Raw genomic sequence first — 24,457 nt, 5'->3', positions numbered from 1 at the left:
GGGAGGGGGAAGAAAAAAAAAAAGTGATTTAACGTCACTCGATAAAGGCAAACGAGAAATGAAGGCAGAGGAAAAAAGAAGAGGAAAAGACAATGGAAACAACAAAAAAGAAGACAGCAAGGTGTGAGAAGGCGTACAGCTACGAAGACCTGCACAAATGCAGATCTTCTCCCACCTACGAATCACCGGATTCAAACTAACTACAAAATAAAAGAGAGGAAAAGAGCATACGGAAGATCAGTAAGTGAGGACAGCGTGATTACGGGAAGAATATTGACACCTGTGAAAGAAAAACTCATTCCTGGAGAGTTTTTCGACAGGAAAGAATGAACACGATCACTGGAAAGCCCGAGAAACAGGATATTCGCCGCAGCTGTGTCTGTGAAGAGGGTGATAGGCGACTAACAAGATTAGAGACAAAGGTGCAAAACGAAAGAAGATAGAAAAGAAAAGAGCGCGGAAGTACCGTGGGAAGGAACAACTGAATACAATAGTAAGAATGAAGGAAATGTAGAAGCTTTGAACAAAGCCGAGAGAAGAGGCCTTGCATTCAACAGACGTCGGTCGCTAATTTACAACAGACTGACTTCATATAAGAAGGGCGGAGAAACTGGCAGAACAACGTCCAATCAGCTGGCCCGGAAAAGTTCATTTCTGAATGAATAATACTGAAGTAGGGTAGTGGTGAGATAAAGAGAAACTCGAGAAACGGCGGGAGACAAGAGAAGGTTTGGTGAACGGGAAAAGAAAGGTTCGCGCAAAGACAAAGAAGATGAGAAAGGAGAAGGAAAAAGGAAAAAGCGGAGAGAAACAAGGGAGAAAAAAAAGGGAGAACAATCAATCGAAAACAAGCTGCCTTCTCATAAAACACGAATGCAAGCGGAAACAGACAGTCGCCGGATTTCTTTCGTCCGGAGGTTATCTGAGAAGCAACGGGGAGGAATTTCTCGTCAACAAGGCAAAGAAAAAACAGCGGACGAAAAGAAAGAAGACCGAGAAAGGGAATTAATCGAACGGCAAAACTGAAGGCGCGCGACGCCCACACAGGAAAGGAGCGGAAGTGAAGGAAAACAAAAGTAGGGAAACCGAAGTGGGAGAAACCACTACAAGAATCACAAAGCTTCCTGGACAGAAAAAGACAAGAGGGAAAAGAAAAACCGATGGCGAACTCCTCGTACTCGAGCTAAAAAAGGAATTCACACGGCTGAAGTGACGATGATCACAAGGACGAAGAAGCCATAACCAAAGGATTGCCTGCTTGCTTTTCGAACGAAGAGGTATTGAAAAGTCTCCTTTTTCCAGGGACCAAGACAGGGTTTCCCAGAGGAAAGGGAAAAAGAAGAAAAGAAGAGAGAGAAGAGAGGCAGAAAAAAGTTTTTTGTTGGACAGATGGTGGTCATTTCTGCCATCACAGCATACATGAAGAGAGTCTGTTTACCCTTCTGATCGTTAACAGCAGTAGCATGTTAAATTTTTTACTAGGGTACAACTTAATCCGGCTTATATGAAGAGAGAAACCACTCTTTCGTGTCTCTCTCGGGTCCTCCCCTCCCTTCGTCCCTCCGCCTCCTCCCCCCTGCCCCTTGCGCCCTCCCGTCCAGTGCCTCCTCCGCCTTGCCCCCTGTTTGAAGAAAGGAGAAAAAGCAGCGAAGAAGGACAAGTGAAGACAGAGGACACAGAGGCTCAGGGGTGTCCTCCAGCCCGAAAGGATGGACGCACTGCAGCGAAGTCGGTACTCTTGAGGGTGAGACTAACGAGGCATTGTCGCCTGGCAGATAAATTCGCTGGCAAGCGGGGGGGGTGGCCGACAATGTCTAGAAGCGTAGCAGAAGAAAATCTGTATTGGCAGACAGGTGTACTCTTTTCTGACGGCCCAAAAAAGACAGGCGAAGAAGGAATCGAAGATCCAGGAGAGACCATAGTGACACCTCGCTACGTGATGTCCTGAACAAGCGTCAGCGCCGAACTCCAGTTTGCGACTCGATGTAGGCTAGAATGTGACTCTTTCCTGTTTCTCCCCGAACTTTCATTCTTCACCCCTTTAACTCTCGTGAACAAGAAGAGAAAACACGCCTGAAGTGAAAACGAGTGCCTTTATTCAGCTTCTGGGTCCGTCATGCTGTTCTTTTTGGTAGTAGGTTACTGGGTTCGTGGCTTCAATGTGTGACAATGACAACGCGCTCACGACTACGGTAAACGGACAGTGCCAAAACATTCAATAGTGATGGTACATGAAGCAAGGATTCAACTTTCGCCTTGCGGTCCCTCCCGAATTCTTCGGACTTTCATGGTGACAAAGCGGGAGCGCCGGCGGCAGGGAGTATCTCTTGGGGGTGGCGGTGCACTGACAAGCCATCAAGCAAACTGTTGAAAGATGATGGACTTCCTCTCTCGAAAATTAGACGGCCCTGGTCTTCTTTGTTCTCTAGAGTGCAACGTACTCATCCTTCTGTCCAGGAACCTGCGCCTCGGGGATCACTCGGGCGCAATGTGAATTCTTCGGAGGCGCTTTAAGCGTCAACAAGAACTTATTTTGCTAGTCTAGGTAGCACTACCAAGGACCCATAGTTCCCTCGCGATGTCAAGAAAACGTAGAAGAGTGCTCGGTTTCTAAAGCCCGGATTTCGTAGCCGGCACCCTGCCACAGCTGGCAGAAGGAAAGTATGAACATGAAAAACCGCACGAGCCGTGTGTGACAGTTCCCAAATACTACTACATAGACTGACGTAGCATCTTGGATAGCCTGGACTGAAACCAGCAGGCCACTGCTTGGGAAAAGGAATACTGTCCGACTGTATTACCGGCCTGAACGGGTCGAAGCTTCTGATGCAATGGCCGCCCCCCTAGACGGCTCAAGGCAGGAGCGCTTGTGAGGATACGACGGCTTGCCAAGGAAGATATCAAGAAAAAACAACCGCCGCGGCCCCGGGTCCAGGGGGTTCTACTTCACCCGAGAACTAGTGTTTCTGAACGCGCCGACCGTAGCAGCTGTTTGTCGGGTGGGACGATTCTCTCTGCCATCTTGACACTCAACACGCGGGAGCGCATGGCGCTATGGAAATATCGTTGACGAACTAGCTCACGCGGGCTGTATGCCACGGGCAAATCCGCTCAGTTCTTATCGGGCCGCACTGGCAGATGTTCACATCGAAGAATATGCATTTTTCTCTGTCAGGACAGACCGGATGCCACTACCTTAGTTACCTTCTTGGACGTTGACTGGGCGTCTTTGAGAAAAGTGAAGACGAGAAAACTCAGGTGGCTTGCTAGTGTTCTGCTGCGCGAATTGGAAGCACGAGCCAGGACCGACTTCACTGGTGGCGCTGCATCACAATTCCCCTTCAACTGCGCGACAACGCTCGGAGATCCGACACCATGGCGCGCTGGACACACGAACGAAAAATGATGATCAGTTTTGAGCCTAACGGATCATCTCACCTGCCAGTCACTGACAACGTCTGCCCGCGAAAGAGAGAGACTCATAACTGGTTAGTTCACCTACGTAGAAATGGCGAAACGCGGCCAGCGGCGCTGTGGATCCGTGGTTACTATCGTTCCAGGAAACAGTGCTTACTGTTGTGACGCTTTCGCTTCACCGCGTCTCCCATGACTATCAATCGGAGCACAACAACTGAACCGAGAGCAAGCTGTTGAAGCGAATGCGGGTGGCCTGTGACCAATGACCGCCAGACGAGACGGTATCAAGTGAAAGACCGGCTCCGAGAGGGTCCACTCGGCGGTGCGTACCTCACCCTACCGTGCATCTGGAAGAGACAGGACTCAGCCCTTTCACCGTTTACACGAAACCCCGTTGTCTGCCTTCGGCTGCTTTCGCAGAACAAAATCACGTGTACAGAACGCGGGAGTTGTGAGGAGTTAAGACAACGTCGTATATACTCCTGAGATTGATTTCGCCACGAACCACAGAGAGTAAACAGAGCACCTGCCGGATCAGGATACACTCCAAGATTGAGAGACAAGCGTGCCGCTGTGTTCGAAGTTCATTGGGTCACAGTTATACGATGTACTGGGGGGCGCCAGGGGCTCCTCCCTACATCGCACAAGACTGACCGGTTGCGGAGACGTCCTGTCCCCACGTGTAATTCTGTCGCATAACCAGCAGACGTGTAGAGAGCCATTATCAGCTGTGATGGCAGTAGGCAGGGCCCCTTATTGAACCTGGCAGCCCAGACCGGCCGATTCTGGCTCTGCAGTTAACATGGTCCAGCTGAAACACTAGGCTCCACGGCTGCCGGGGGCTATCCGGATAACTTTACCGGGACGGCTGGTTGGACAGGTGCAGGCCGTTCCGGTAAAGTTACAGCAATTAAGAAGTGCGGCTGCTGATCTCTCAGCTCTATCTCCTCGGGAGTGCGCATCGGATCGTCGCAACCGCGGACCGACTGTTCGGCAGCTCGATGAAGCGGCTAGTTCGGAGCGGGCGTGGACTCGGCCGGTGAAAGGTGTGCCTTTCACCTGCAGAACCAGGAGAGGTTTTCTACTTTTTTTCGCAGCGGTGGTTAAACACGTTTCGTCGAGTCCGAGCTGTCCGGACCACAAGAGTTCAGCTTCCTCAGCGACTCCCCTCCTCTAGCGGTGCTAGTTTTTCTGTCCGCTTATCTGAGTGTGGTCTGCACACTGCCTAGGTCACACAGATCACCGTCAGGAGCAGACCAGTGGTCATTTTAAGTCGCTTTTCTTTTTGGGTGATCCTAGGCCTTCTTTCGGACAGGTGAATTTCGTCGGTCTGTCTGTGGTGGGGACTTCGACGAAACTTGCTTTTCCTATCTGCGACGGAAGACTTGGCAGCGTTTCGCCCATGTACGGTCCACAAGTATGTTGAACTTGTTTTTTCCTCTTTCTTCAGTTCATCTGGTCACCAGGTCCGTCTCCTTTTAATTTGCGCCAATCGCCATCTTCCAAGCAGTTGAGGCCCGTCCTTTGCGCCTGCTCTTTCGTTGCAGTTTCGCGTGGGGCACAAAGAACAGGTCACGTCTCGGAGACCTGGTTCGTCCTGTGTTTGGTACGAAGGCAGTTCATCCCAGCCTGAAAGAAATTTGGGAAGTGGTTTTCCGCTACTAAATTGACCGTCAAGGCTAGCCCTTCGGGACAACTGCTGGTTTGAATCGGGAAATCTGGGTTATTTTCTACCGGTCCTTTTGCAGTAGAAAGCTGCAAGTTCTTTTTCGTGAGCTCGCCGAGGGGGAGTTGACCTGGCTTCAGATGGACTCGTGTGTCTGTCCTGCTGCCACTGAATAAATAGCCTCGGTTTCTTTTCTTTAAGGGAAAAAATGGCTACAGACTCTCCTCGGGATGAAAATCCCCGCGTAGAAGGCGACATTCTGGGCGATGATCAGCCGTCTTTCGGAGTCAAATGGTGCTGTGGTTTGAAGACTGTCACTCAGCTGGTGTTGATGGCTACAATGGGATCATTTCAGCTAGGTTTTAGTTTGTCCGTTCTGAATACATCGAAGGCCCACATCACTATAGACTTGGGCTGGTGTCACAACGAGAAAGGGAATTACTGGGGGTGTAACAGAGGACTCATATACGGATCTATCGTCAGTTCAGCTGTATTTGGTGGGGCTTTCGTAGGGTGTCTGCTTGCTGAAGTTTTCACAAGCTCGGGGCGTCGGGTATGTATCATCGTCACCCATTCCATTTTCGCATTGGCATCAATTTTTTCCGCCGCAGCAGAAGGGTTCGTTACACTGCTGATAGGGCGTGCAGTTGCAGGCATTGCGTGTGGCTTGTTTACTATGGCTATTCCTCTCTACATCTCCGAGGTGACGCCAGATGAATGGCGGGGGTTTTATGGAGCTTTACACCAGCTAGCAGTGACGTTCGGGATTTTCGTTGGAGTTCTCTTGGGCCTCGCGTTTGGTCCTACTCCTGCCGTGAATGAAGTCTTCACTCTTTCCTCTTTCCAGAGGGTATGGTGGAGGGCGCTATTAGGTTTTCCAGCTCTTCTTAGTTTTATTGCTCTTATATTGGTGGTTTGGGTATATCCATTTGATACACCACACTACATGGTTGGGGTGGATCAAAAGCCGAAGGCCGCGGCGTTACTGAGAGAGATTTATCAGAAGGATGATATCAGTACTGAGCTCAGACGTATTGTTAAGAGTAGGCAACAGTCCACATCCCGGGAGCCTTTGACAGTAGGGAGGGCCTTCCTTGTTGATCCTACTTATCGCAAAGTCATACTTCTCGCATGCTTCTTGTCAATCATGCAACAAGCGAGCGGAGCTAACGTGTTTGTGGCAAACAGTAACAATCTCTATGAATCGCTGAAGTTATCCCCGGGTCTTATCACGGGGTTGACTGTAGCTCTCTTGGGTCTGAACTTTGTTGTTACCATAGTTAGTGTTCCTCTAGTAGATTATCTTGGACGGCGTAGCCTTCTCCTGTTTTCGTTACTGGTCTCTTTTGCAGCTCAGGCCACAGCTTTGGTCGCGAACCTGGTAGACGCGAAAAGCACGGCAGTGCAGTGGGTAACAGTAGGGTGTCTGTACGTGTTTCTAGCTGGTTTTGCTGTTGGATATGGCCCGGTATTAATGGTGTATACAACTGAGATTTTCCCTTCTGATATCAAGGAAGGAGCGGCAGGACTGGCAGCATCCTTGATCTGGCTGACTTCTCTTATAATGGTGTTGCCATCAGATTTTCTTTTCAAAGAAAGGTTCACCGTCTTCTTAGGAATGTGCGTTGCCTCCCTGGCGGTTACTCTTGTTGTCATGTTCTTCTTTATGAAAGAAACAAAGGGTTTGTCTGTGGATGAATCACCGTACTTCACCAAAAGTCCGAGTCTTGTCGCTGTTACCGAAGAACCGGCGGTCTCGCCATCAGCAAGGACACTCAGTGGCACTCACGATTTCTCTCCTCGTAACTCCACGGTGTAAGCGTCCCCTTCCCTGCAAGATAACCATGACCAGTGAGCTCCTCCTCAACAACCGCGAGACTTCAAGGGGTATTTCCGTGGGCTTTTTCTCACTCGAAAGAACTCCAAGGACCGTCGAACAATCTCGAGCCGTGTTGGGGCCGGAGCCGAAGTCGAGGGATGATGTTGGGACGATTTTTTCTTGGAAGAAGATTCTGTGTGACGCTGACTATCCCCCGCTGAGATCTCGACTATGGGGGTAGTGGAGAAGGCTGTTTAGGCAGCGCGTAGTAAGGGGCGACTGCATAAAGCATTCTTGACCATGGGTGGCTTCTGTCTCATCCCGGACCATTTGAAGAACCCGAGCGTAAAGGGAAAGCGTATTGGATTCTACTGTAGTTTCTCCTTTCGGTGGTTTTGGTGTGTAAGTGGTTCGAGTTCGGAGACATGACCTTTGTGATGAGTCGTGCGGACCGAGCATCGCGGCCCCGCCAAACCCTGGTCTTTTCGTTCGGTGGGTGGGTGCGGAGATGTTCCTCCTGCTTAATGACTGAGCCTTTCCTTCTTTGGTGACGAAGGGCTTAGCCATTTCTTTTCCTCGCACCCCCTGGTACGGACTTTCCACACGGGGCCATCAGAGGAATAGAACTACTTTCGCGAGCCTATCGCCGTATTGCACTGACTTCGGAGAAGCAGTCCATAGCTTGCGACGGAGCGGATATTATCAGCGGTTTCTTGTTCCTGATTGATCCCGTCGACAGGTGTGAAGGGTGACGCTGATCTATCGACAAGGGCCTTCACGTAAGCTGAACTCGCTTGGGGTAGTCTGTTGCCTCAGTCTTTCAGTGCCTGACTATAAGAAAAGACAGAGGCTAGTCGAACATGTTGTCCACAACCTTACTTTAGTACTGCTGGCCCTGCGGCTTCATACAGAAAAAGAAGCAGGCAATTTTCAAGGGTGATACAACGATACTACGTGTCTATCTATTGGGTACTTCCTCCAACCTCAACCACACTTCGACATGAATGCACCGGTGACGCGAAACAAAAAAAAGCCATCTTGGCAAGTGAAATCCAAGATGATCTCTATTCTTGAGAGAATAACGTGCTCACTAACACAAACAGGACTCGAGTCTCTCACAAGCCAGTAGTGACACCACGATCGAAACACATGCTACTGCTTCCCTGACGTCCTCATATGGGATGATCAAGAGCTTTCAGTCATTCGCTTGTCTTCACTCATTCTTGTCGGACAGACATGCATACAGGAGAGATGATAGCGGGAAGAATGATGTCTGAGTCAACTTGCTCTATTCTTCTGGAAACATGAGAGCACTCCTTTCTCGTTTCAGCTGATGTCAAAGATACACTGGAACTCTCAATGTCTCTGATTAGATAATGTGGACCTCTCGAACGAAAAAAACTCATTCACCCCGGCGACGTAAAGAAAAAGCCCATAAAGCATTACAGACAGACAGACACGACTCTCTTCACACCGACATGTGTAGAAATTTTCTCTTTGCCTCTTCATCTTTCTCCACCTCGATGTCTCTCTTCATATCAATCTACACTTCTCTCCTCTCCAGCGTTGACCTCAGTCTTCTCCCTATATCCTTCCTCCGCCCCACACCACCCCCTGCATCAGAGAGTGTGTTTTTCGCGTCTCTTCTCTCAAGCAAAGTCACTCTGAAATCAACAGTCATCATCACGCTTCTTCTTCATCTTGTCCCCCCTCTACACCTGCTGCTGAAGAGACAGCTCCACCTTCCATATCTACATCCTCTTCTCCTTCTTCTCTCGGTCCTCCTCCTGCTATTATTGGTGAGTATCCGCCAAGCCTTCTTTTTTCATCGTGGCCTTGTAAGCGTTTCGCAAGACCAACTTTATCTGATGAAGCCATCATGGAATTCCTTCCTACATGCGAAGTACCGCATGCAGTTCCTATTTGGCTAGCAACATCATCATCCTCTTCACTAATCCACTCAAACGGTCTTTTTCCTGTTACTTTCTCCATCTTGGCTCCCCAGCCAAGAAGCAGAGATTCCATTCGATCACACCAAGAGCGCAGATGTACTAAGCCTTGCCGTACACCTTTGACATCTGTCGCTTGAAGTTTCTTATCATCTAAAACGACGTCTTCTGTCTCTAAGACACTTGTGACAGTATCCTTAATTTCACTATAGACTAAAGAACAGAAAGGCGTAAATGGGTCCTGGTCATTATCTTCCGGAGATCCTCCTCCACCTCCCTCGCTTCCTGCGCATGCAAAAAATTGTCCGAGTATCTCTTCCGTATCTGTGCTATATAGAGACGACGAAGTATTCTCACTTCCCCCCATCGAGACTTCTAAATCTAAAAGAGCTTGTTTTACTTTCTGATCACCATGCCCTGAGAATCGGTTCAAAGTATTACATAGATGAGGTTTATTCGTCGCTGAGAAAGACAAAACGGGAGGCCATGTATCTGTAGCCAACGGCTTATATACGAGTTCTTGGCTCGCGATCTTGTGACAGAAGTCATTCAAGACTCTGCAAAAACCAAAGGAACACACAGAACGTCCTAGGAGATGAGAAAGAAAGCTGCAATCGAAGCACAGGTCTCGCTACACACATATACGGACTATATCAACAGACCCATGCATGCACTTAAGCTTGCATAGACGTATAAGGGTAAAAATAGGTATACACTGTGCATACATGTCTGCATGCTATACGGATGTGTATATACATGGATAGCAGTGGGACACGACGCAAGAGACTACAGTCTGACACAAAAAAGACAAGCTAATTCTCAAAAAAGTATTTTATCTTTGCAAAGATAGCGACGCGAAAGAATGACGCCTGCTAGATGACGGACAACAACAGTATCTGTCTCTCTGTACAAGGTATTACAAACGAATGCGCGTGATTCCTGGCTAGATCTATCCAACGAACAATACACACATGGTACCTCACGTGTTGAGCCGTCGCCTGCAACGTGAGTTCTAGGGCTTCCTGATTTGCAATTGAATCGCAGAGTGTTAGCGTCTCTGCGGCGATCGCTCAGACCTGCTGCATGCAGGCGAAGAAATCTACACCGGTACCCCCCCATTACAACTAACCAGAGAGATAAAACCCCGAGGGGTTCAATTGCAGCAAAGACGCAGATCCTGATAGGATACATGACTATACAAGAAATAATCTTCCAGCGGAGACAACCCTGTGATCTTCGGTATAAATGAAGTCAGCCGTTCCGGAAGACTACCAAAACGTACCTGCTTTTCAAGGCAGATGAGACAGCAGGGCTTCCGTTTGGACCTCGTCCTGTCAAAGTTCCCACTGTACCTCCTCCTGATTCCTTGAGAGCTGTAGTTACACCCGAGACCGTCTTCCCTACGGGTTGCTGAGGCGATTTTCTCAAAGCTGCTGTCGTTTTAGCTTGATTTGGGACTATCACCCGCATAGCACCAACTTGATGAGCAGAAGGAAAAGAAGGCGTTTGTCTATCTATCTCTGCTGAGACATTTCCCCCGGCATGCTTGCCCGTAACAACAACCCCTTGCGGATCTCGATGGTTTACTGCTATCGCCTCACCTCCTAATGATCGGACTACTCCGGCGCCCCCTGTAGCTTTCTGTGTAGGTACACCTCTCACCATGAGTTGCTTATGCCCTACTTGAGGGGTCGCTCCAGCTGCCGACGACGAGGAGACACTCGACGTCTTGGCTAGCTGTTTAGCAGCGGTCATGCCTTGAGGAGGAGACACTCCCGAAGCATGTGTTGTACTTCTGATTCCTGCTTGAGATACCGCGACGGTCTTGGAAGTGGCCACATGTTTTCCGGCAGGTAAGAATGAAGATACTGTCGTCTTCCTGAGCCCGGCTGTATCTCCTTCTACACTTTTCATGATGACCTGATGATGAGCTGTCGAGGCGACAGAAACTTTCTTGGCTGCAAAGGGAGCTTTTGATTGGCCGGAGGAGAGACCAGATGTCTGAATGAGATGTCCCTTCTGAGCCCCAGCCAACCCAGCGGTAGTAGATGATGTAGAGATCACTGCTGTTATCTTAGGGGTAGGTAAACCTGGCCGTGCCTTAGGTTGAGGGGGAAGAGTCGACACGACTGCTCCTCCGGAACTGGTAGTCATAGAGATAGAAGAAGAAGACAACAACGACGATTGAGGAGTTCTCCCAATGCCTGTTGAGACTCCTTCCTTGTTCATCTCCCCTTCATTCACTTCATCCGACAACATGACGTCATCATGACTCGAAGAAGTTATTCTCGAGCTATCTTCATCTATCGTTGCAAGATGCTCTTCTCGTTCAGGTCCCGCCGCACTAAGACTACCAGAGGCATCTGTTCTCTCGCCTTCATCTATCACACCGGGCCTTCTCACTGAAAGAACTCCTTTCTCCCCCCCCATGTCCGTAGTAGAAGAAAGATGATCAACTCCGGCTGCGTCATCTCCTTCAACTCCTTCCTTGGTATGAACCAGGTGTTTTCGTAGCTGGGCTGGCTGGTGCTGTTGCTGTTTTGAATGAAGGAGTGCTGTAGCAGCACCCATAGTCATACTATTAGTACTATTAGCCGAGGTCCCATCGGCATTTGAAACAGCTGCAGCAGCAGTAGCGGGAGATAGGCCTCTTGAATGTGGATCGTGGAGATGAAGAAGAGATGCAGGAGGTGGGGGGACCTTAGGAGACTGTTTTCCGCTGATAAGGCGATGATGTCCAGAAGGGGTGGAAATCGCAGCACTGCCTGTCCCGCTTCCTCCTTGAGATATCTGACGACTTGCAGGATGAAGAGGAGAATTCAAGGTATCTGTTGGCGGTCCGCTCTGTATTGACGGTGTATTGACAGACACGGAAAGTTGTCCACGTGGTTGCTCTATACCTCCTAAAATGACTACAGTACCTCGACTAGATGACGGATGCTGATCTTCAGCAGCATTCTTCTTCATTTCTCTTTTACGTCTCATAAGTTCTTCAAAGGACATCGGGGCATCAAAATCAGCTTCATTCCCTCCTCCCCCTGTCCCAGACTTACTACTGCCTTCATGTGTTGTATGAGATACGATAGATGAGACAACCCCCCCTCCGCTTGATGAAGCTGTAGATGTATTCACAGGCAAGGCTGTAGGACTGCTCGAACCCCCTGCGCTCATCACCCCACCACCACCAACACCCCCTCTAAGAAGGCTTCGAGATACCCCTACCCCCGTAGCTGCTTTACTGACAACACCCGTTCCTGTCGATAACGCTACTATACTTGGTGCCTTACCAATGCTTAAACTCGTCGCGGGAGTGGCACCACTACTACTACTGCCTACTCTACCTGACCCTAGCACACCTGAGACTCTCGTCATAGGGGCGGGGGCGTTCACTGCATTTGTAGTTGTCGAGACTGGTGTGATCTGCTGTTGTGAAGTAGATAGCCCTACTCCTACTTTACTTGCACCAGATACCTTCATTACAACTCCAGATGACTTGACACCCCCCCCTCCCCTTGAAGTGGACGGAGTAATCGTCGTAAGCGTAGGTCCCGCCCCAGTATGCGAATGGCCTGAGTGAACTGAAGTACTACTTCCATCTACGACTACTATTCCTTGACTAAGAGCCGATCCCGCTGCTGATGGAGGGGAGTCTTGATGTCGACCAGTAGTACTAAGAGCAACAGCAGGAGTTCCCCCTGCCGTCGTAGTTGTTGGAGTAGTAGCGACAGAAGGTGTAAAAGTTACAGAGCCTCCCCCTCCTCCTGCAGAAGAAGGGACGACTGATAAGGATGATGGGACGGGAGGGGGGACTGGAGGAACCTTTGAAGTTGTAGAGGGCAGAGAAGATGATGGAGGTGTAAGACTATGAGTCGTAGATGAAGAGGATGGGGCATCACTTGAGGTACGAGGTGGAGAAGGCTGCATAACCGAAGAAAGAAAGAGTGAAGAAGACTCCGGATACAGTCGGAGAAGAGGGGGGGGGAAGGGAGAGGTCGTCACGAGGTTTCAAGAAATACATGGAAACCTCATGACGAGCGAAAAGTACTGTTTGATCCATCACAGACAGACCAGCACGTGCATAACAACTAGGCGTACTTCCATCAGTATACATGTATATATATGCATACGTGGAGATCCATATGGAGAAAACACATGCCAGCACGTGAAGAAAAGATAGACCTCCCTACACACGTGTAGATAGATGCACGCCATACCTCCGCTCACGTAGAGGTCCACGGAATCACAAATACTACAGCCCCTTCGTTCATAGACACCAGAAACTCCCTCTGTAAATCGGTGACCTCTTCGCTCCCTAGAAGTAGCGGCATGTTATCCAGTTCACATTCCCACACGACTTGACTCTACAAACCATACATACAAGTACCTGATACAGCACAGGCCTTTTACCTGGCTAAATATCTACAAAGATGGACATAGGGACCGAGAGGAAAGAAGCAGAGCCTTCTGGAGAGTACGCATACACTTTGTAGCATCACCTTACCTGTTGCTGCCTTGGCTGTTCAGCGGCCAACAGAGGTACCCCCGTGCCTCTCACCACGGCGGCCCCCGCACTAGCCCTGGCCCGTATTGCAGGGGCAGGAGGTGGTACAACGGGTGCGACCTTCCCTCCCACTACTACTACAACCCCACCCACCGACCCCCCTCCGCTACTGTTGCTAGTAGTAGTGTGATGGCTGGCAGATACCCCACTTAAAGACTGATGTGTGGAGTGCTGATGAGTTTCGTCGGATTTTCGGGTCTGCAGAAGAGAGGGCGGAGGTTTGAGTCTCCCATCTCTTTGGGGTTGTACCACGGCCTGTCGTGATAAGTGGGTGGTTGAAGAAGCAGGTGTATGACTAGCCATAGTATTCCCACTATTACTGAAGACAGTACGAGAAGCAGCTAATCCTCCTCCTCCTCCTGCAGTAGCAGCAGGGGTAGATGAGGATGATGATGATGCTGAGGGAAGAGCCGGCGGTATAGAGGCGCCTTTTGTCAATCTTCTCTCAGAAGAGGACATCCCAAATGTTTGAGAGGAAGGTGTTGATACGACAGGAGTGGTTACTGTACCTCCTGTGCCTCCTATAGTGGATACAAGAGTTGATGTAACAGGCTTATGTACGCCAGCAGCTGTAGCCGTGAGATTACTAGAGAGTTCAAGAGAAGAACTACGGGATGTAGACGAAGAAAAAGAAGAGAAAGAAGACTCATGGTGAGAGAGAGAGGGATGAATAGACGTCATAAGATCCCCTTCACTCTGTGAATGAGAAAAAGGCGGAGACATAGCAACCCCCGCATTCGAAGACGACGAGGGTGCCGCTTCCCCCCGACTACCGGAGGAGGCTGAGGAAGGAACCGTCTTCTTCAATTTAGCGCGGAGGGCTTGGAGTTTGCTGAGTTTTTCACCTCCAAATCCAGATGAGCCACTTCCGCTTGTTTGATGTGGATGAGAAAGAGAGAATGAAGATGAATCTAGAGAAGACTGAGGAGGATATGAAACAGAAGACGATGAAGAAGAGACAGAATGAGATGTGAAACTGATGGTTGTAGATTCACTTGAATATGTAGACGACTGAGAAGCTGTATAGACACCTGAACGATTATACGAAACGTCCTGTTGAGTCGTTATTACACGTGAAGGCGACGCAAGAGCGAAGTCTCCTGAAGTAAAGACAGAGCCACCAGCACCGCCACTACCAGAAGCGCCAGGGCCTCCCCCTGGTGGCTGAGGCACAGCCAAGGGAAGAGAAGAGTTGTTTCCCGAGTTCATTCTTTAAAGAGCGGGAGAAACATCAAGGGTCATGCAGAGAAAGGAAGGAACAACGGGGGAAAAACAGAAAGAATGACGTCGACAGGGCGGGACAGAAGAAAGAAAACCTGGCAATCCAAGCGGATAACTAGGAAGGAAAGACGTCCGTTCAGAGCCGAAAGAAGGGGTATCACATGCTTTTAGGTGAGGAGAACATATCTATACTTCAAAGAAGGATGGCGAATTCGAAAGCTGCCGTAGAAGACACCACAAGACCACGCCCAGAGAAAGCGACAGAGGCTAAACGGCGGAGAGAAAAAAGAAGCTGGAAACTGGAGGCTTCACAGGCCAAAAAGCCGTTGAACTGAAGAGACTGTTGAACTGCGATGCACTAGGAGCGGTTGAAGGGAACTGAGGCAGATCTCCGATGAGAGGAAAAGACAAGGCGGGAGGACGGATACACCACTGGGGTACGACTTCCACACGCTGCCATGAAGAGGTTAAGTATAGAGCAGAAAATCTCGCCGCACGGGAAAAACAGACGCACAAATTCTGAGCATTCTCAGCCGCGGCGTAAGAGACACTCGATAGGAAGGGGAGGCACAGAGCGCGGAGCAGGCGGACAGGATACGGTGAGATGAGCTCACAAGAAAAAGAACCAAACAGAGACAAAATACGGCGAGGAAATGCGACACATGATACCGAGAGCAGGTTTCAAAACGAAAGTTCTCTGGTGAGATGGCTGAGGAACTTGTTGCTGGGTGTGAAAGAAAAACAAGCACCACCAATTACCAGCTGCTCATTTCCCGAGAAGAGCCAGTTTCGGGTGTACGTAGACCCCGACACACAGCGGAAACGTGCGACGATACGTTGAAAATGCTTTTCTTCCAACCGGGGAAGAAACAACGTAATGAATCGAGTGTTCGGCCGTTGTGCGCGTAGCTTGTTAGCATCCAACATTCCGACTATGTAAATGTTTGTCGGCCCGGTGACGGATGCAAAAACCACAGCTTATCCCGCTCTGAGACAAGGCAAATGTATCTATGATTTCCTCTGGTGAGGTCGCAGACAACTACCCGAATAATCCGGAAGTTAGAGGTGTTTTAGAAGTCTCCCTCGCATGCAGCAGCAGCAGCGGGCAAACGGCCCACTGCGCATGAAGGAACGCGGCGAGATTCATTTTGTATTCTCTTTGTCCCAACTGAAAGTAGGGCAGACATTTAGACCCAGAATCACCACACTATGCTTCCGAAGACACTTTTTCACGTCACCACTTGTCTCGCCTTCTCTCCTGTTCACCTGTGAAAAAGAAGTATACTAACAAGTGTACCGAAACAGGAGGGGCGCAGCCTTCAAGTGCCGACACGCCGGAGTGCGACGCTGTCCGATCCCCCAGAGGTCAAAATCCAGATCGAATCCAGGGACGCGGGAAGTCTGAATGTCTGCCAGCGACTGTCCTTCATTCATCAAAAGAAAAAAAAAAGTCGAGAAGACTCCGAAGATAGGTGAACAAGTAAAAGGAAAAGGACCGTCTGTAATGGCTGGTCCAGGAGAAACCGTGTTTAGGCGGCGTGGCCCAATGGATAGGGCGTCTGACTTCGGATCAGAAGGTTGTGGGTTCGAGTCCCATCGTCGTCAACTCTGTCAGTATGTGACCGTTTCTGTTGCAGAATCTGGCTCTTTTCTTGATTCATCTTGCAAGTGACATTCCGTGTAGAGAACACTGTCCAGTTGCCTCACCATTCCTCCTGGCAAGTTGCCGTACGGCAAACTATCTAAAGATCGTATGGAGTGCCACAGGTACAACAGGTGCTACTACAGTTCTCCACGGAAGAAAACAAAAACTACTGCCTCTCAAGAGCATAATACACCACCACGGAGTGGGAACCCCGAATACCCCTACTTAGCATTGGCTTAGGGTTCTGTAGCCACACGCGGCTTTCACCGACTTGGCGTGCGTCTGCATTTCGTTGACACGGGACAAGGACGACACATGACGGGAGGAAAGAACGAAATCGGGAAAATGTATATGCTCTTATACTCATCATCGACAGTATCAAACAGTTGTTCGCTCAGCTCGCGTCCCTTCATCTATTAAGACATTCGAGTCTGCCTAAGGAGGAAGAAAGACTAAGTTTTCGTTAGCTTTCGGCATTGCTTAGAAGAATCACTGGGCGAAAGTATCAGTCACGGACCCCGACCTCACTACTACTGCTTTCAGACATTGAGGTCTCCCTAGTGCTGACGAGAGCAATGTGACGGGTTTGACAATTGTCTTTCTTCTGACATCTTTCAGAGTCACGTAGTCGCGTCCGGCTACCTGGCCCCTACTGAATTGAGAGCTCATCAAACGAAAGGTCGAATGGCTCCCAATCTCACCTGGACTGGTCAGACATCGTACGGGAACCTGGTCTGCCGCGCAACGTGCTGGAGAAATCACAAACCTACGAGTCTCTTGCTCTCTCAAAGTGATTTCCGTCGCCCCACATTTGGGATAAGAACAGAGAAACGTAAACTGTCTCTGAGTGGTGTTCCGCTATCCAAGGAGAGCCGGGTGCAGTGGCATCTCGTAATTGGGCATGCTACCCGGCTGGTGCTCCTTCCACCCAGCCGATCTTAGCTTCTGTTTCACCCGTGCTGCTTGGCTCATCCCAGCGGAGTCGCTGGTTGGAGTTCAGGGTGTGTGTTACCCTCTTATCTCCGCCTCAAACGCAAATCAGACCTAAAAAACTCCAAGATACACCGGAGAACCTAGAGGGGCGTAAGCCTTGCACGTGACCTCACTTTTTCGTTCACACTCGATTTCAGCCTAAGAGACCCCACGAGCTTTCAAGAGAGCCATCACAACTGTTCACCGACCAATCCCTCAATGCTTAGTTACTGTTTCTCGTAGGCCGGGCTTAAATTTTTAGATCAACTGCATTAAATAACTTGCGGGAAGAGGATCGAAGCAGCTCCTTGACCCGCTACAACAACAAGAGCTACTCCTATCATCCGAAGACAACATGTACCCCTGCTTGCAAAGAATATTTCCGTCCACCCTAGTAACTTCTTCCTCGTGTCACACCATCACCACTGACATCGCTTTCTGGCGTTGCCTTACCCGGCGAAACCCGCTTGCAAACCATGACAGTGATTCTCAGGAAAGACACGAGAAAGGACCGGCTACAGCCAGGTGCTTTTCTTGCGTGTTGAGAAGAGAGTGCACGGTAGCTACCAACTGCAGAAAATAGAATCGATGTTTAACTTCTTTAAGAGTCTCAAATGGAAACAGAATAGAAGAAAACAAATTGCGGACACACTGTGAAGTCTTTCTACTTGAGGTAGCCAACAATTGGGGATGACACTTGCTTTATCTTCCTAAAACACTGGCGTCTGTCAAGAGCTCTTTGTCTCTTAACCCTAGACAGACATACTAGGGTTGTCTTGCCCGTAATATATATAAGTTTTCCCTCTTTCTCTTCTTTCTCTGTCCTGTTCAAGTGACCTTCTCTTGGAGAATCACCCGCTCTCTTCGACGACACGACCCAGTCCCGTGGGGACCCCCGGCTTCAAACTCTTTGTGTTTTACCTTTTCTCCGCTATGTGTTCTCCTCCAGCTATCCTTCGAACTTTGATGAACAACCGAAACGAGTCTTACATTACCGACGCTTATAAATACAAGGCTTTAGAAGAGAAGAACAGAGATCCGCAAAGGGCGAGCCTCGGATGGCTCTCTTTTTATCACCACCACTAGTACCAGACGGACCCTTCGATTGATTTCTTGGAGATTTTGTTTGGGAGATTTTGAATCCGTTCCTCTCTCCATTCACAGTCTCTTTGTTCTTACTTTTCTTGTCAGCTCTCCTATCTGAAAAAGAACCAGCTTCTTTCTTCTTACTTGAAGTCTTCTCAAACTCTAAAATAAGAAAAAACGACGCTATACGTTCCTGTGCGAAGACGACAAGATTCCGAGAGCGAGAGACAGACGAATGCGAACATGTTGAATGTCTACACATGTACAGATCTATTTCTCGTATGTAACATTTTCAATTGTCTATTACCTTTATCATCATGACAGGAAAAACAAAGGAGACAGTCTCGCTTTTCAACAGACAGAAACCACCTTCTCTATCTCTCTCTGGTATTCCTGATGACTGCAGAACAGCCGGCAGCAGCAAAATATCAATACATCTCATCGACACTTCTCATCGCTTGGACTTCTTTCTCCCTCCAGTCACGGTGCTACGACGTTCTAGTAAGACCAAGAGTCCTCCGGTCGCGCTGTATATACCTGTCAACAGAAACAAGCCTCCCCCCCTTTCCGTCCCTACTGATAGATACTATGCCTTCATATACACACAGTCGGCAATATAACCTCAACCGTAGTAGAGAACAGAACGACTCCTTGTACGGCCCGTACTATCAACCTAATTTCTCCGTTTCAGTGAAGACTCACGACACATAAGGGATCACTGAATTTCTATCTTCTTTCAGAAGGGAGGAAGCCCGTAATCCGTGCGAAAAAGAAGCATCTGATTTTCTTCAGTTTCACTCCCACTCCTTCTCCACGTACTACTCGTCTATAGCATGGTGTTACATATATGTTGACTCAGATGAAAACAAGTATCTACAAGCAGAAGACGAATTTAATCCGTTCGAAGAACTCCAGTTGACCCGGTGTCTTCCGAGTTACTAAGAGAGGCCTTAGGTCGAGTCTTATGTACCACTCTCCCGTCAAAACGCTTCTGATGGACTGAAGAGAAGACGGATGATGATTCTGCAGTACATTGCTGAAGACTGGAAGTCTGGTAATACCTGCTGATAGAGAAAGACAGAAGAAGGAGACAACTCGTGCTGCACAAGAGAACATAGGAAAAACCATCTCGCATGAAGGGACGTTCATTCGCTCACCTCAGGCTGCGTCAGAGTAAATCCAAGACCTTCAATTCCACGAACGAGAGATGAGCAATCCGACACTCGAGAAAGAACTTCTGCGATCTTTAGTTTTCCTCTAAAGAAAAAGAACCAAGAGAGAAATACAGGTTGCAAAAAGAAAGACTACGCTAAACTTGCACATACGGTAGGATAGATGTGCATGGAACTCTTGTAGGTTGGAGTGCCAATGCCCACGTGAAGTTGCAAGACATCTAAGACGAAAGGTGAATCTGCGGTATAAGGGTGAAGACTAAAGCTCTGTTGATACTTTCTGATATACAGAGACAGAAGAAGTGGACACGACGTTGCTGCAGAGCAGACAGAATAGCCATGGCTAGATATCGGAGGGAAATCACGAACGTCCGTGGCGTTATAACGCCAGACAAATGCCCTCTACCCGACTCCAGCGTCAAACGGAGATACATACGTCATCGCGGCTGATCTACAGGAAATGAAGTAAAACAGAACACACCGGGAGACACTGAATAAGCACACACGTATACAGCGTACGTTTCTATATAGAGGTAAGTGCTTTCTATGAGGTGTCTATGCACTTCGAAATAGTGAATACACTCGTACGTTCTGTGAGTTGCTCGCTAAAGACCATGACGGAGAAGTTCCAGGCAACTCGTCCTTCTGCTACTCTCGTGTAACTCCTCGATATGATCATTCTTTTAAAGAATTTGAAAGCAAGATGATGTCTGTGATTTCTTACACTACGATGCGATATGCTGAAAGAAAACGGCGGTAATTCTCTTAATGCTTCTTGGCTTACCGTGGCATAAGAATGCGATGAGCTTCCTGAAGGAATGTCGGCCAATCTTTACCCATCAAACTCAAACAGAAAATCGCTGCATGCACCGAACACTCTGGAAGAGGTACCTACACGACCAGCCGAAAGAGAGGCGCGTGGTGCTCATAGATCGCAGTTCACTCAGTTACCTCGGTGAGAGGCATTGAGGGGTGAGAGAGGTATACATGCAAGGAAGTAGAGACACGACCGTCACATAAGGATGAGACAGACATATGCTATGGTCAGTACGACCGCTCTATAGATGGATACATAGATAGACAGATATAGACATAGATAGATGTAGATAGATACAAATGTACATAGACAGGCGTAGGGAGATAGTAAGAAAGGTGTATGTAGATAGACAGAAGATACGTGGATATATAGACAGATAGATAGATACATGGACAGACCAGATAAGGCACATACATAGATAGGTAGATATTCGCACGTAACAGTGTAATTTAGCTCTTGTCTTTCATGCCTTGAATGGGGATCGTCGTTCATCACGGCTTCTTCAGAAATATATTTTCGGGAGTCACTTGAATGTAAACGCCTCTCCGTTGTCGGCTATAGCTATGTACTGAGAAACACTTACCTGGGCTAAATTGCATGCGGTAACATTAGGATTGACAGAGACGAGATCGAAAGAAAGGACATTCCTAAACGATCAAACAAAGATACATTTTAAACGTCATAGATCTCTTTGATTTGCTTCCTCTCTCTCACCGTTTTCTTCTTGAGTATAGAAACGTTGATGAAAAAGATACAACGGGAGAAAAATACCGTCAGACTAGCGAGTCTGGATAGAAACGAGAAACAAGACCTTTCGCTTTTCTTGTCTCTCACAGAGATGTCTGAAAGACATTCTCTACTTCCCGCTCTCCTGTGCAAGAGAACAGGTCTCTCTTGAGTCCGAGAAAGAGAGAGATGCTTTCATTTTCTCATGATATACATCAACAGACAGAAGGTTTTTCTATTTGCCTGTCGTCGATCGCAGATATAGACACAGGTAGAGGCAGAGAATAGTACAGGTTAAGACAAAGACCTCAAAAAGATGACAAGAAATCGTTTGTCTACATATGTGTACAGATTGAGAAAGGACAGCTGAATGTTGTGTATCTTTAAGTATGTACATGTAGTCTTGGAGGGCCAGGGTTAGATAAAGATGAGGGCCATCACGAGGAAGAGTAGCGAGTAGGCTGTATATACACTCCAATCATCGCGAAGAGAACGAAGAGAAGAAGCGGGAGAAGATTCCGTCATGTCGCTAGCCATGACGTACCTTTCTGGAAAACACGCTGAAAGCTCAGCATCACCGCAGCCAAGGTCTGCAATTCTGAAAAGAAGAGGAGAGATAGAAACATCTTATACACAAGCGAACGAAGAAAATCTTAGGTCTCTCTTTTTTCCTCCCACTCAACTCAGAGAAGTTTCCAAAGATCACCTCCACCGTTTTTCTTCGTAGACAGAATGGAGAGATATGAGGAGAACAACAGGACGGGGAACCGACAGAGAGAAAAAGAACGAACAAGCCGGGAAAGAGAGAAAGACTGACGAAAGAAGACGAAGAGAAACGAAAGATAAGAGGTGAAGGGGAAGTGAAGGTGTTGTATCTTACTTCCATTGTTGAGGAAGCTGACGTAACCAGTCTTTGATGAGGTCGAGAGGCTTGACTGGCCATTGAGCTACTTGAAGTCTATAGCCCTTATGATACTGTACATACACATATAAGCATCGAACCAGAGTCACGAAGGGTATACAGGACATAAGATCTGCTTTCATATGTCCTTCGCCCTACAGCGGAGTACAAGGAAAGACACGACCCTATCTCTCTCGCTCTCAGTCCTTTTTAGGTACCTAGACAGAGACGTGGGCAGGCACTTAGATCATAGATGGGAGATGGGATAGACAGAAAAATAATATCTATATGTACCACTGTAAATACGCCAGAAGATACTTATATGTCTCTCTCAAGGAAGGAATTGTACACACACACATGTACCTCCTCCATACACATCTACAGATACATACATACATAGGTAGGGGGGACCTACAAACCCATACTTTCACATATATACTCCTATACGTATACGTCTTCTTCGGTGGCATCCGCCATGCGTCCAATGTATACACGTTACTACCTGTGTATCTACACGCGATGAGCGAACTCCTTTGGTACATTCGCCCCTTTCTTGAAAGATCCAGAAGGAGATATCATCTGCATAGGGTGACCGATGCGTATGAAAAAAACAGATGTCCTTACAGCATCAAAGAGGGACGGATCCTTCTGAAACGCTTTGAAGGCATCCTGGCCAGTTGAGGTGTACAGACACTCGTTCAAAGACCTGAATCGACTTCCTTGTAGTTTCTGTAGCAGCAGTGTTCTCTTCTCTAGCTGAAGTGTTTGCTGTGCTGTAAATCTCTTCTTTGGCTCAGTGTGAGAGGATAAACTTCTATCGCTCTCGATCCCAGACCCATCTCTTCCGACAGCAAGTCTCCGTCTTTTGTGTCCCCCCTTCTCTCCAAGACCAGCTCCCAACACACTTGGGTGCCTTCTTCTCTTATCGTCTGCTACTGCTGTGTAGACGCAGACCACTGCCTTACGATGCCCTTGTTGAGTTGTTCCCTCATTACACGTACCTTCGAATGATCTATCCTCCTGCCCTTCTCTGCTTACTAGTGAGGGCTCAGAGAAGGAGGTTTCGTCTCGCTCTCGTTTTTTGTGTTTTTTCTTCTTTCTCTTCTTTTTCTCTTGCATAACGGGAATAGAAGTAGAGGAGAAAGTTTCATTGGAAATAGAACCCTGCGCTTCGGAGTCACATTTGTGTCTCTTCGCATTCCTACGCGCTCCGTTCAAAGATTTCAGAGTCGGCTGACTTGCGTCCGGTGTACACATATCTGCCGACCTCCTCGTGTCAGCCTCATCACAGCTTCGCTCTCCGTTCACCTTCGTAATCTCGCTCTCTTCTGACACTTGTCTTTTCCGTTTTTTCCTTCTCTTCCTTTTCTCTTCTTCGGAACGTATGCCGGTGTCCTGCAAATTCTTTGGAAAGGAAGAGCTACTGTCATTCTCAATATCTTGCCTCTGCAAAAACATCTTCATCGTCTTTTTTTTCTTAGAGGCTCTTTTGTTCTCTCCATCAGCACCACCCATATCGCTGAACCCCATTTCTTCGCTCTTTCTTGGTTCCGTTGACTTCCGTTCTTTGAGCCCTTCTCTGCGTACTCTCTTCATGTCATTTCAGTCCATACTGAGAGAGGGCTTCTAGCTGCTGGTGAAGACGTTCCCTCTCTTGCTCTTTGTCTTGGAGGAAGTTGCGGCGGCACTTGAAGAACCAGGGAAAAGGCTCGAGGCAAGAGAGGGACGGTGAGCTCCTTCTTTCTTGTCCATCAAAAGAAAAGTTGACGTACTTAGCGGTGGAGGAATCTCAGAAGAAAGAAAAGACGGACTGCTTTGATACTCGAGACAACCCGTTCTTCGAAGCTACGGAGCACGTACGCTTCCTTCAAGGGCTCACCTTCCAAGCCCCTCTCACATCGTAGGGACAAGGTACTGCAGCTGGAGGAGAAAGAGAAAGAAAAGAAGATGATGAAAAAAGGAGATGTCTTTCTAGTGACCTTGATTGCGTGTTGTTCCTGTGTGGAATTCTAAGCAAAGAATGTTTTGTAAGGCGAAGACAAGGAATAGTGGGTTGTCAGTCACCAGTGTGTGAAGGCAAACCTATCCCCTTAACATGAAGAGAAACTAGGGCGATACTTCTTTCTCACTACTCGTCACTCTTTTTCTTCCTCTCCCCGTGCGCGACACAAGAAAATGGACGACAAAATTTCTTGATAACCACGAGAGAAGAAAGACTTGCGTGGTAGGAAGAGAGAAGTCTGCAAAAAATTAGAGAGAGCCATTCTTGCAGAGAAGACTGTACGGAAAAGGAAAAGCTCACTCTCTCTTCGTGCATGCATTCATTCCGGTAGGAAAGGCATGCAACGCAGAATGGTGGCTCCTTTCCATGATGGTGGTATGCGCACGAACACAGTGCAGTGTGGATTGAGACTTAGGAAAGCTTGGCAGCAGGAGACGCCGTTGACACTTCCGAAGACGTCCCCGCAAAACACATGTGCACAATGAGATAGAAAGTAGACGAAG

The 24,457-nt window shown here is 48.3% G+C and overlaps 5 protein-coding genes across 5 annotated transcripts; 2 read left to right on the top strand and 3 right to left on the bottom strand.

Moving 5' to 3' along the window:
- Positions 1-1,419, bottom strand: CSUI_009362 (uncharacterized protein; the record flags this gene model as incomplete). The annotated part of the gene is made up of 1 exon (XM_068069478.1): positions 1-1,419. A coding segment is annotated over one exon (414 nt), but the record flags the coding sequence as incomplete, so codon positions are not given.
- Positions 1,420-1,629: 210 nt separating this feature from the next.
- CSUI_009361 (uncharacterized protein) lies at positions 1,630-2,241 on the top strand (the record flags this gene model as incomplete). Its single annotated transcript, XM_068069477.1, has 1 exon — positions 1,630-2,241. A coding segment is annotated over one exon (318 nt), but the record flags the coding sequence as incomplete, so codon positions are not given.
- A 2,982-nt stretch (positions 2,242-5,223) lies between these two features.
- On the top strand, positions 5,224-6,902 carry CSUI_009360 (hexose transporter; the record flags this gene model as incomplete). The annotated part of the gene is made up of 2 exons (XM_068069476.1): positions 5,224-5,231; positions 5,285-6,902. 2 exons carry the CDS (start codon positions 5,224-5,226, stop codon positions 6,900-6,902), a joined length of 1,626 nt encoding a protein of 541 aa, XP_067918548.1.
- An 891-nt stretch (positions 6,903-7,793) lies between these two features.
- CSUI_009359 (uncharacterized protein) lies at positions 7,794-15,692 on the bottom strand. Its single transcript, XM_068069475.1, has 3 exons — positions 13,353-15,692; positions 10,134-12,769; positions 7,794-9,408 (listed from the first exon to the last, which is right to left on the bottom strand). The coding sequence occupies exons 1-3, from the start codon at positions 14,619-14,621 to the stop codon at positions 8,586-8,588; spliced, it is 4,728 nt and encodes a 1,575-aa protein (XP_067918547.1). The 5' UTR covers positions 14,622-15,692; the 3' UTR covers positions 7,794-8,585.
- A 2,549-nt stretch (positions 15,693-18,241) lies between these two features.
- Positions 18,242-24,345, bottom strand: CSUI_009358 (methyltransferase domain-containing protein; the record flags this gene model as incomplete). Its single annotated transcript, XM_068069474.1, has 8 exons — positions 22,577-24,345; positions 21,932-22,026; positions 21,596-21,649; positions 20,909-20,972; positions 20,293-20,399; positions 19,494-19,593; positions 18,644-18,736; positions 18,242-18,529 (listed from the first exon to the last, which is right to left on the bottom strand). Exons 1-8 carry the CDS (start codon positions 23,546-23,548, stop codon positions 18,242-18,244), a joined length of 1,773 nt encoding a protein of 590 aa, XP_067918546.1. The 5' UTR covers positions 23,549-24,345.
- Between the last annotated feature and the right edge of the window lie 112 nt (positions 24,346-24,457).

Source organism: Cystoisospora suis, assembly GCF_002600585.1.
Source record: "Cystoisospora suis strain Wien I chromosome Unknown contig_5565, whole genome shotgun sequence".
Taxonomy (NCBI): Eukaryota; Apicomplexa; class Conoidasida; order Eucoccidiorida; family Sarcocystidae; genus Cystoisospora; species Cystoisospora suis.
This window is presented reverse-complemented; position numbering and strand designations above follow the sequence as displayed.

Bases quoted from the DNA above. Each gene is read 5' to 3' on its own strand.
- CSUI_009359 (XM_068069475.1), bottom strand. From the start codon at position 14,621: ATGAACTCGGGAAACAACTCTTCTCTTCCCTTGGCTGTGCCTCAGCCA. The intron at 12,770-13,352 runs GTAAGGTGATGC...TCGGTTATGCAG, and splicing joins AACAGCCAAGGCAGCAACAG to CCTTCTCCACCTCGTACCTC. The intron at 9,409-10,133 runs GTACGTTTTGGT...TGGTTTTTGCAG, and splicing joins TCATCTGCCTTGAAAAGCAG to AGTCTTGAATGACTTCTGTC.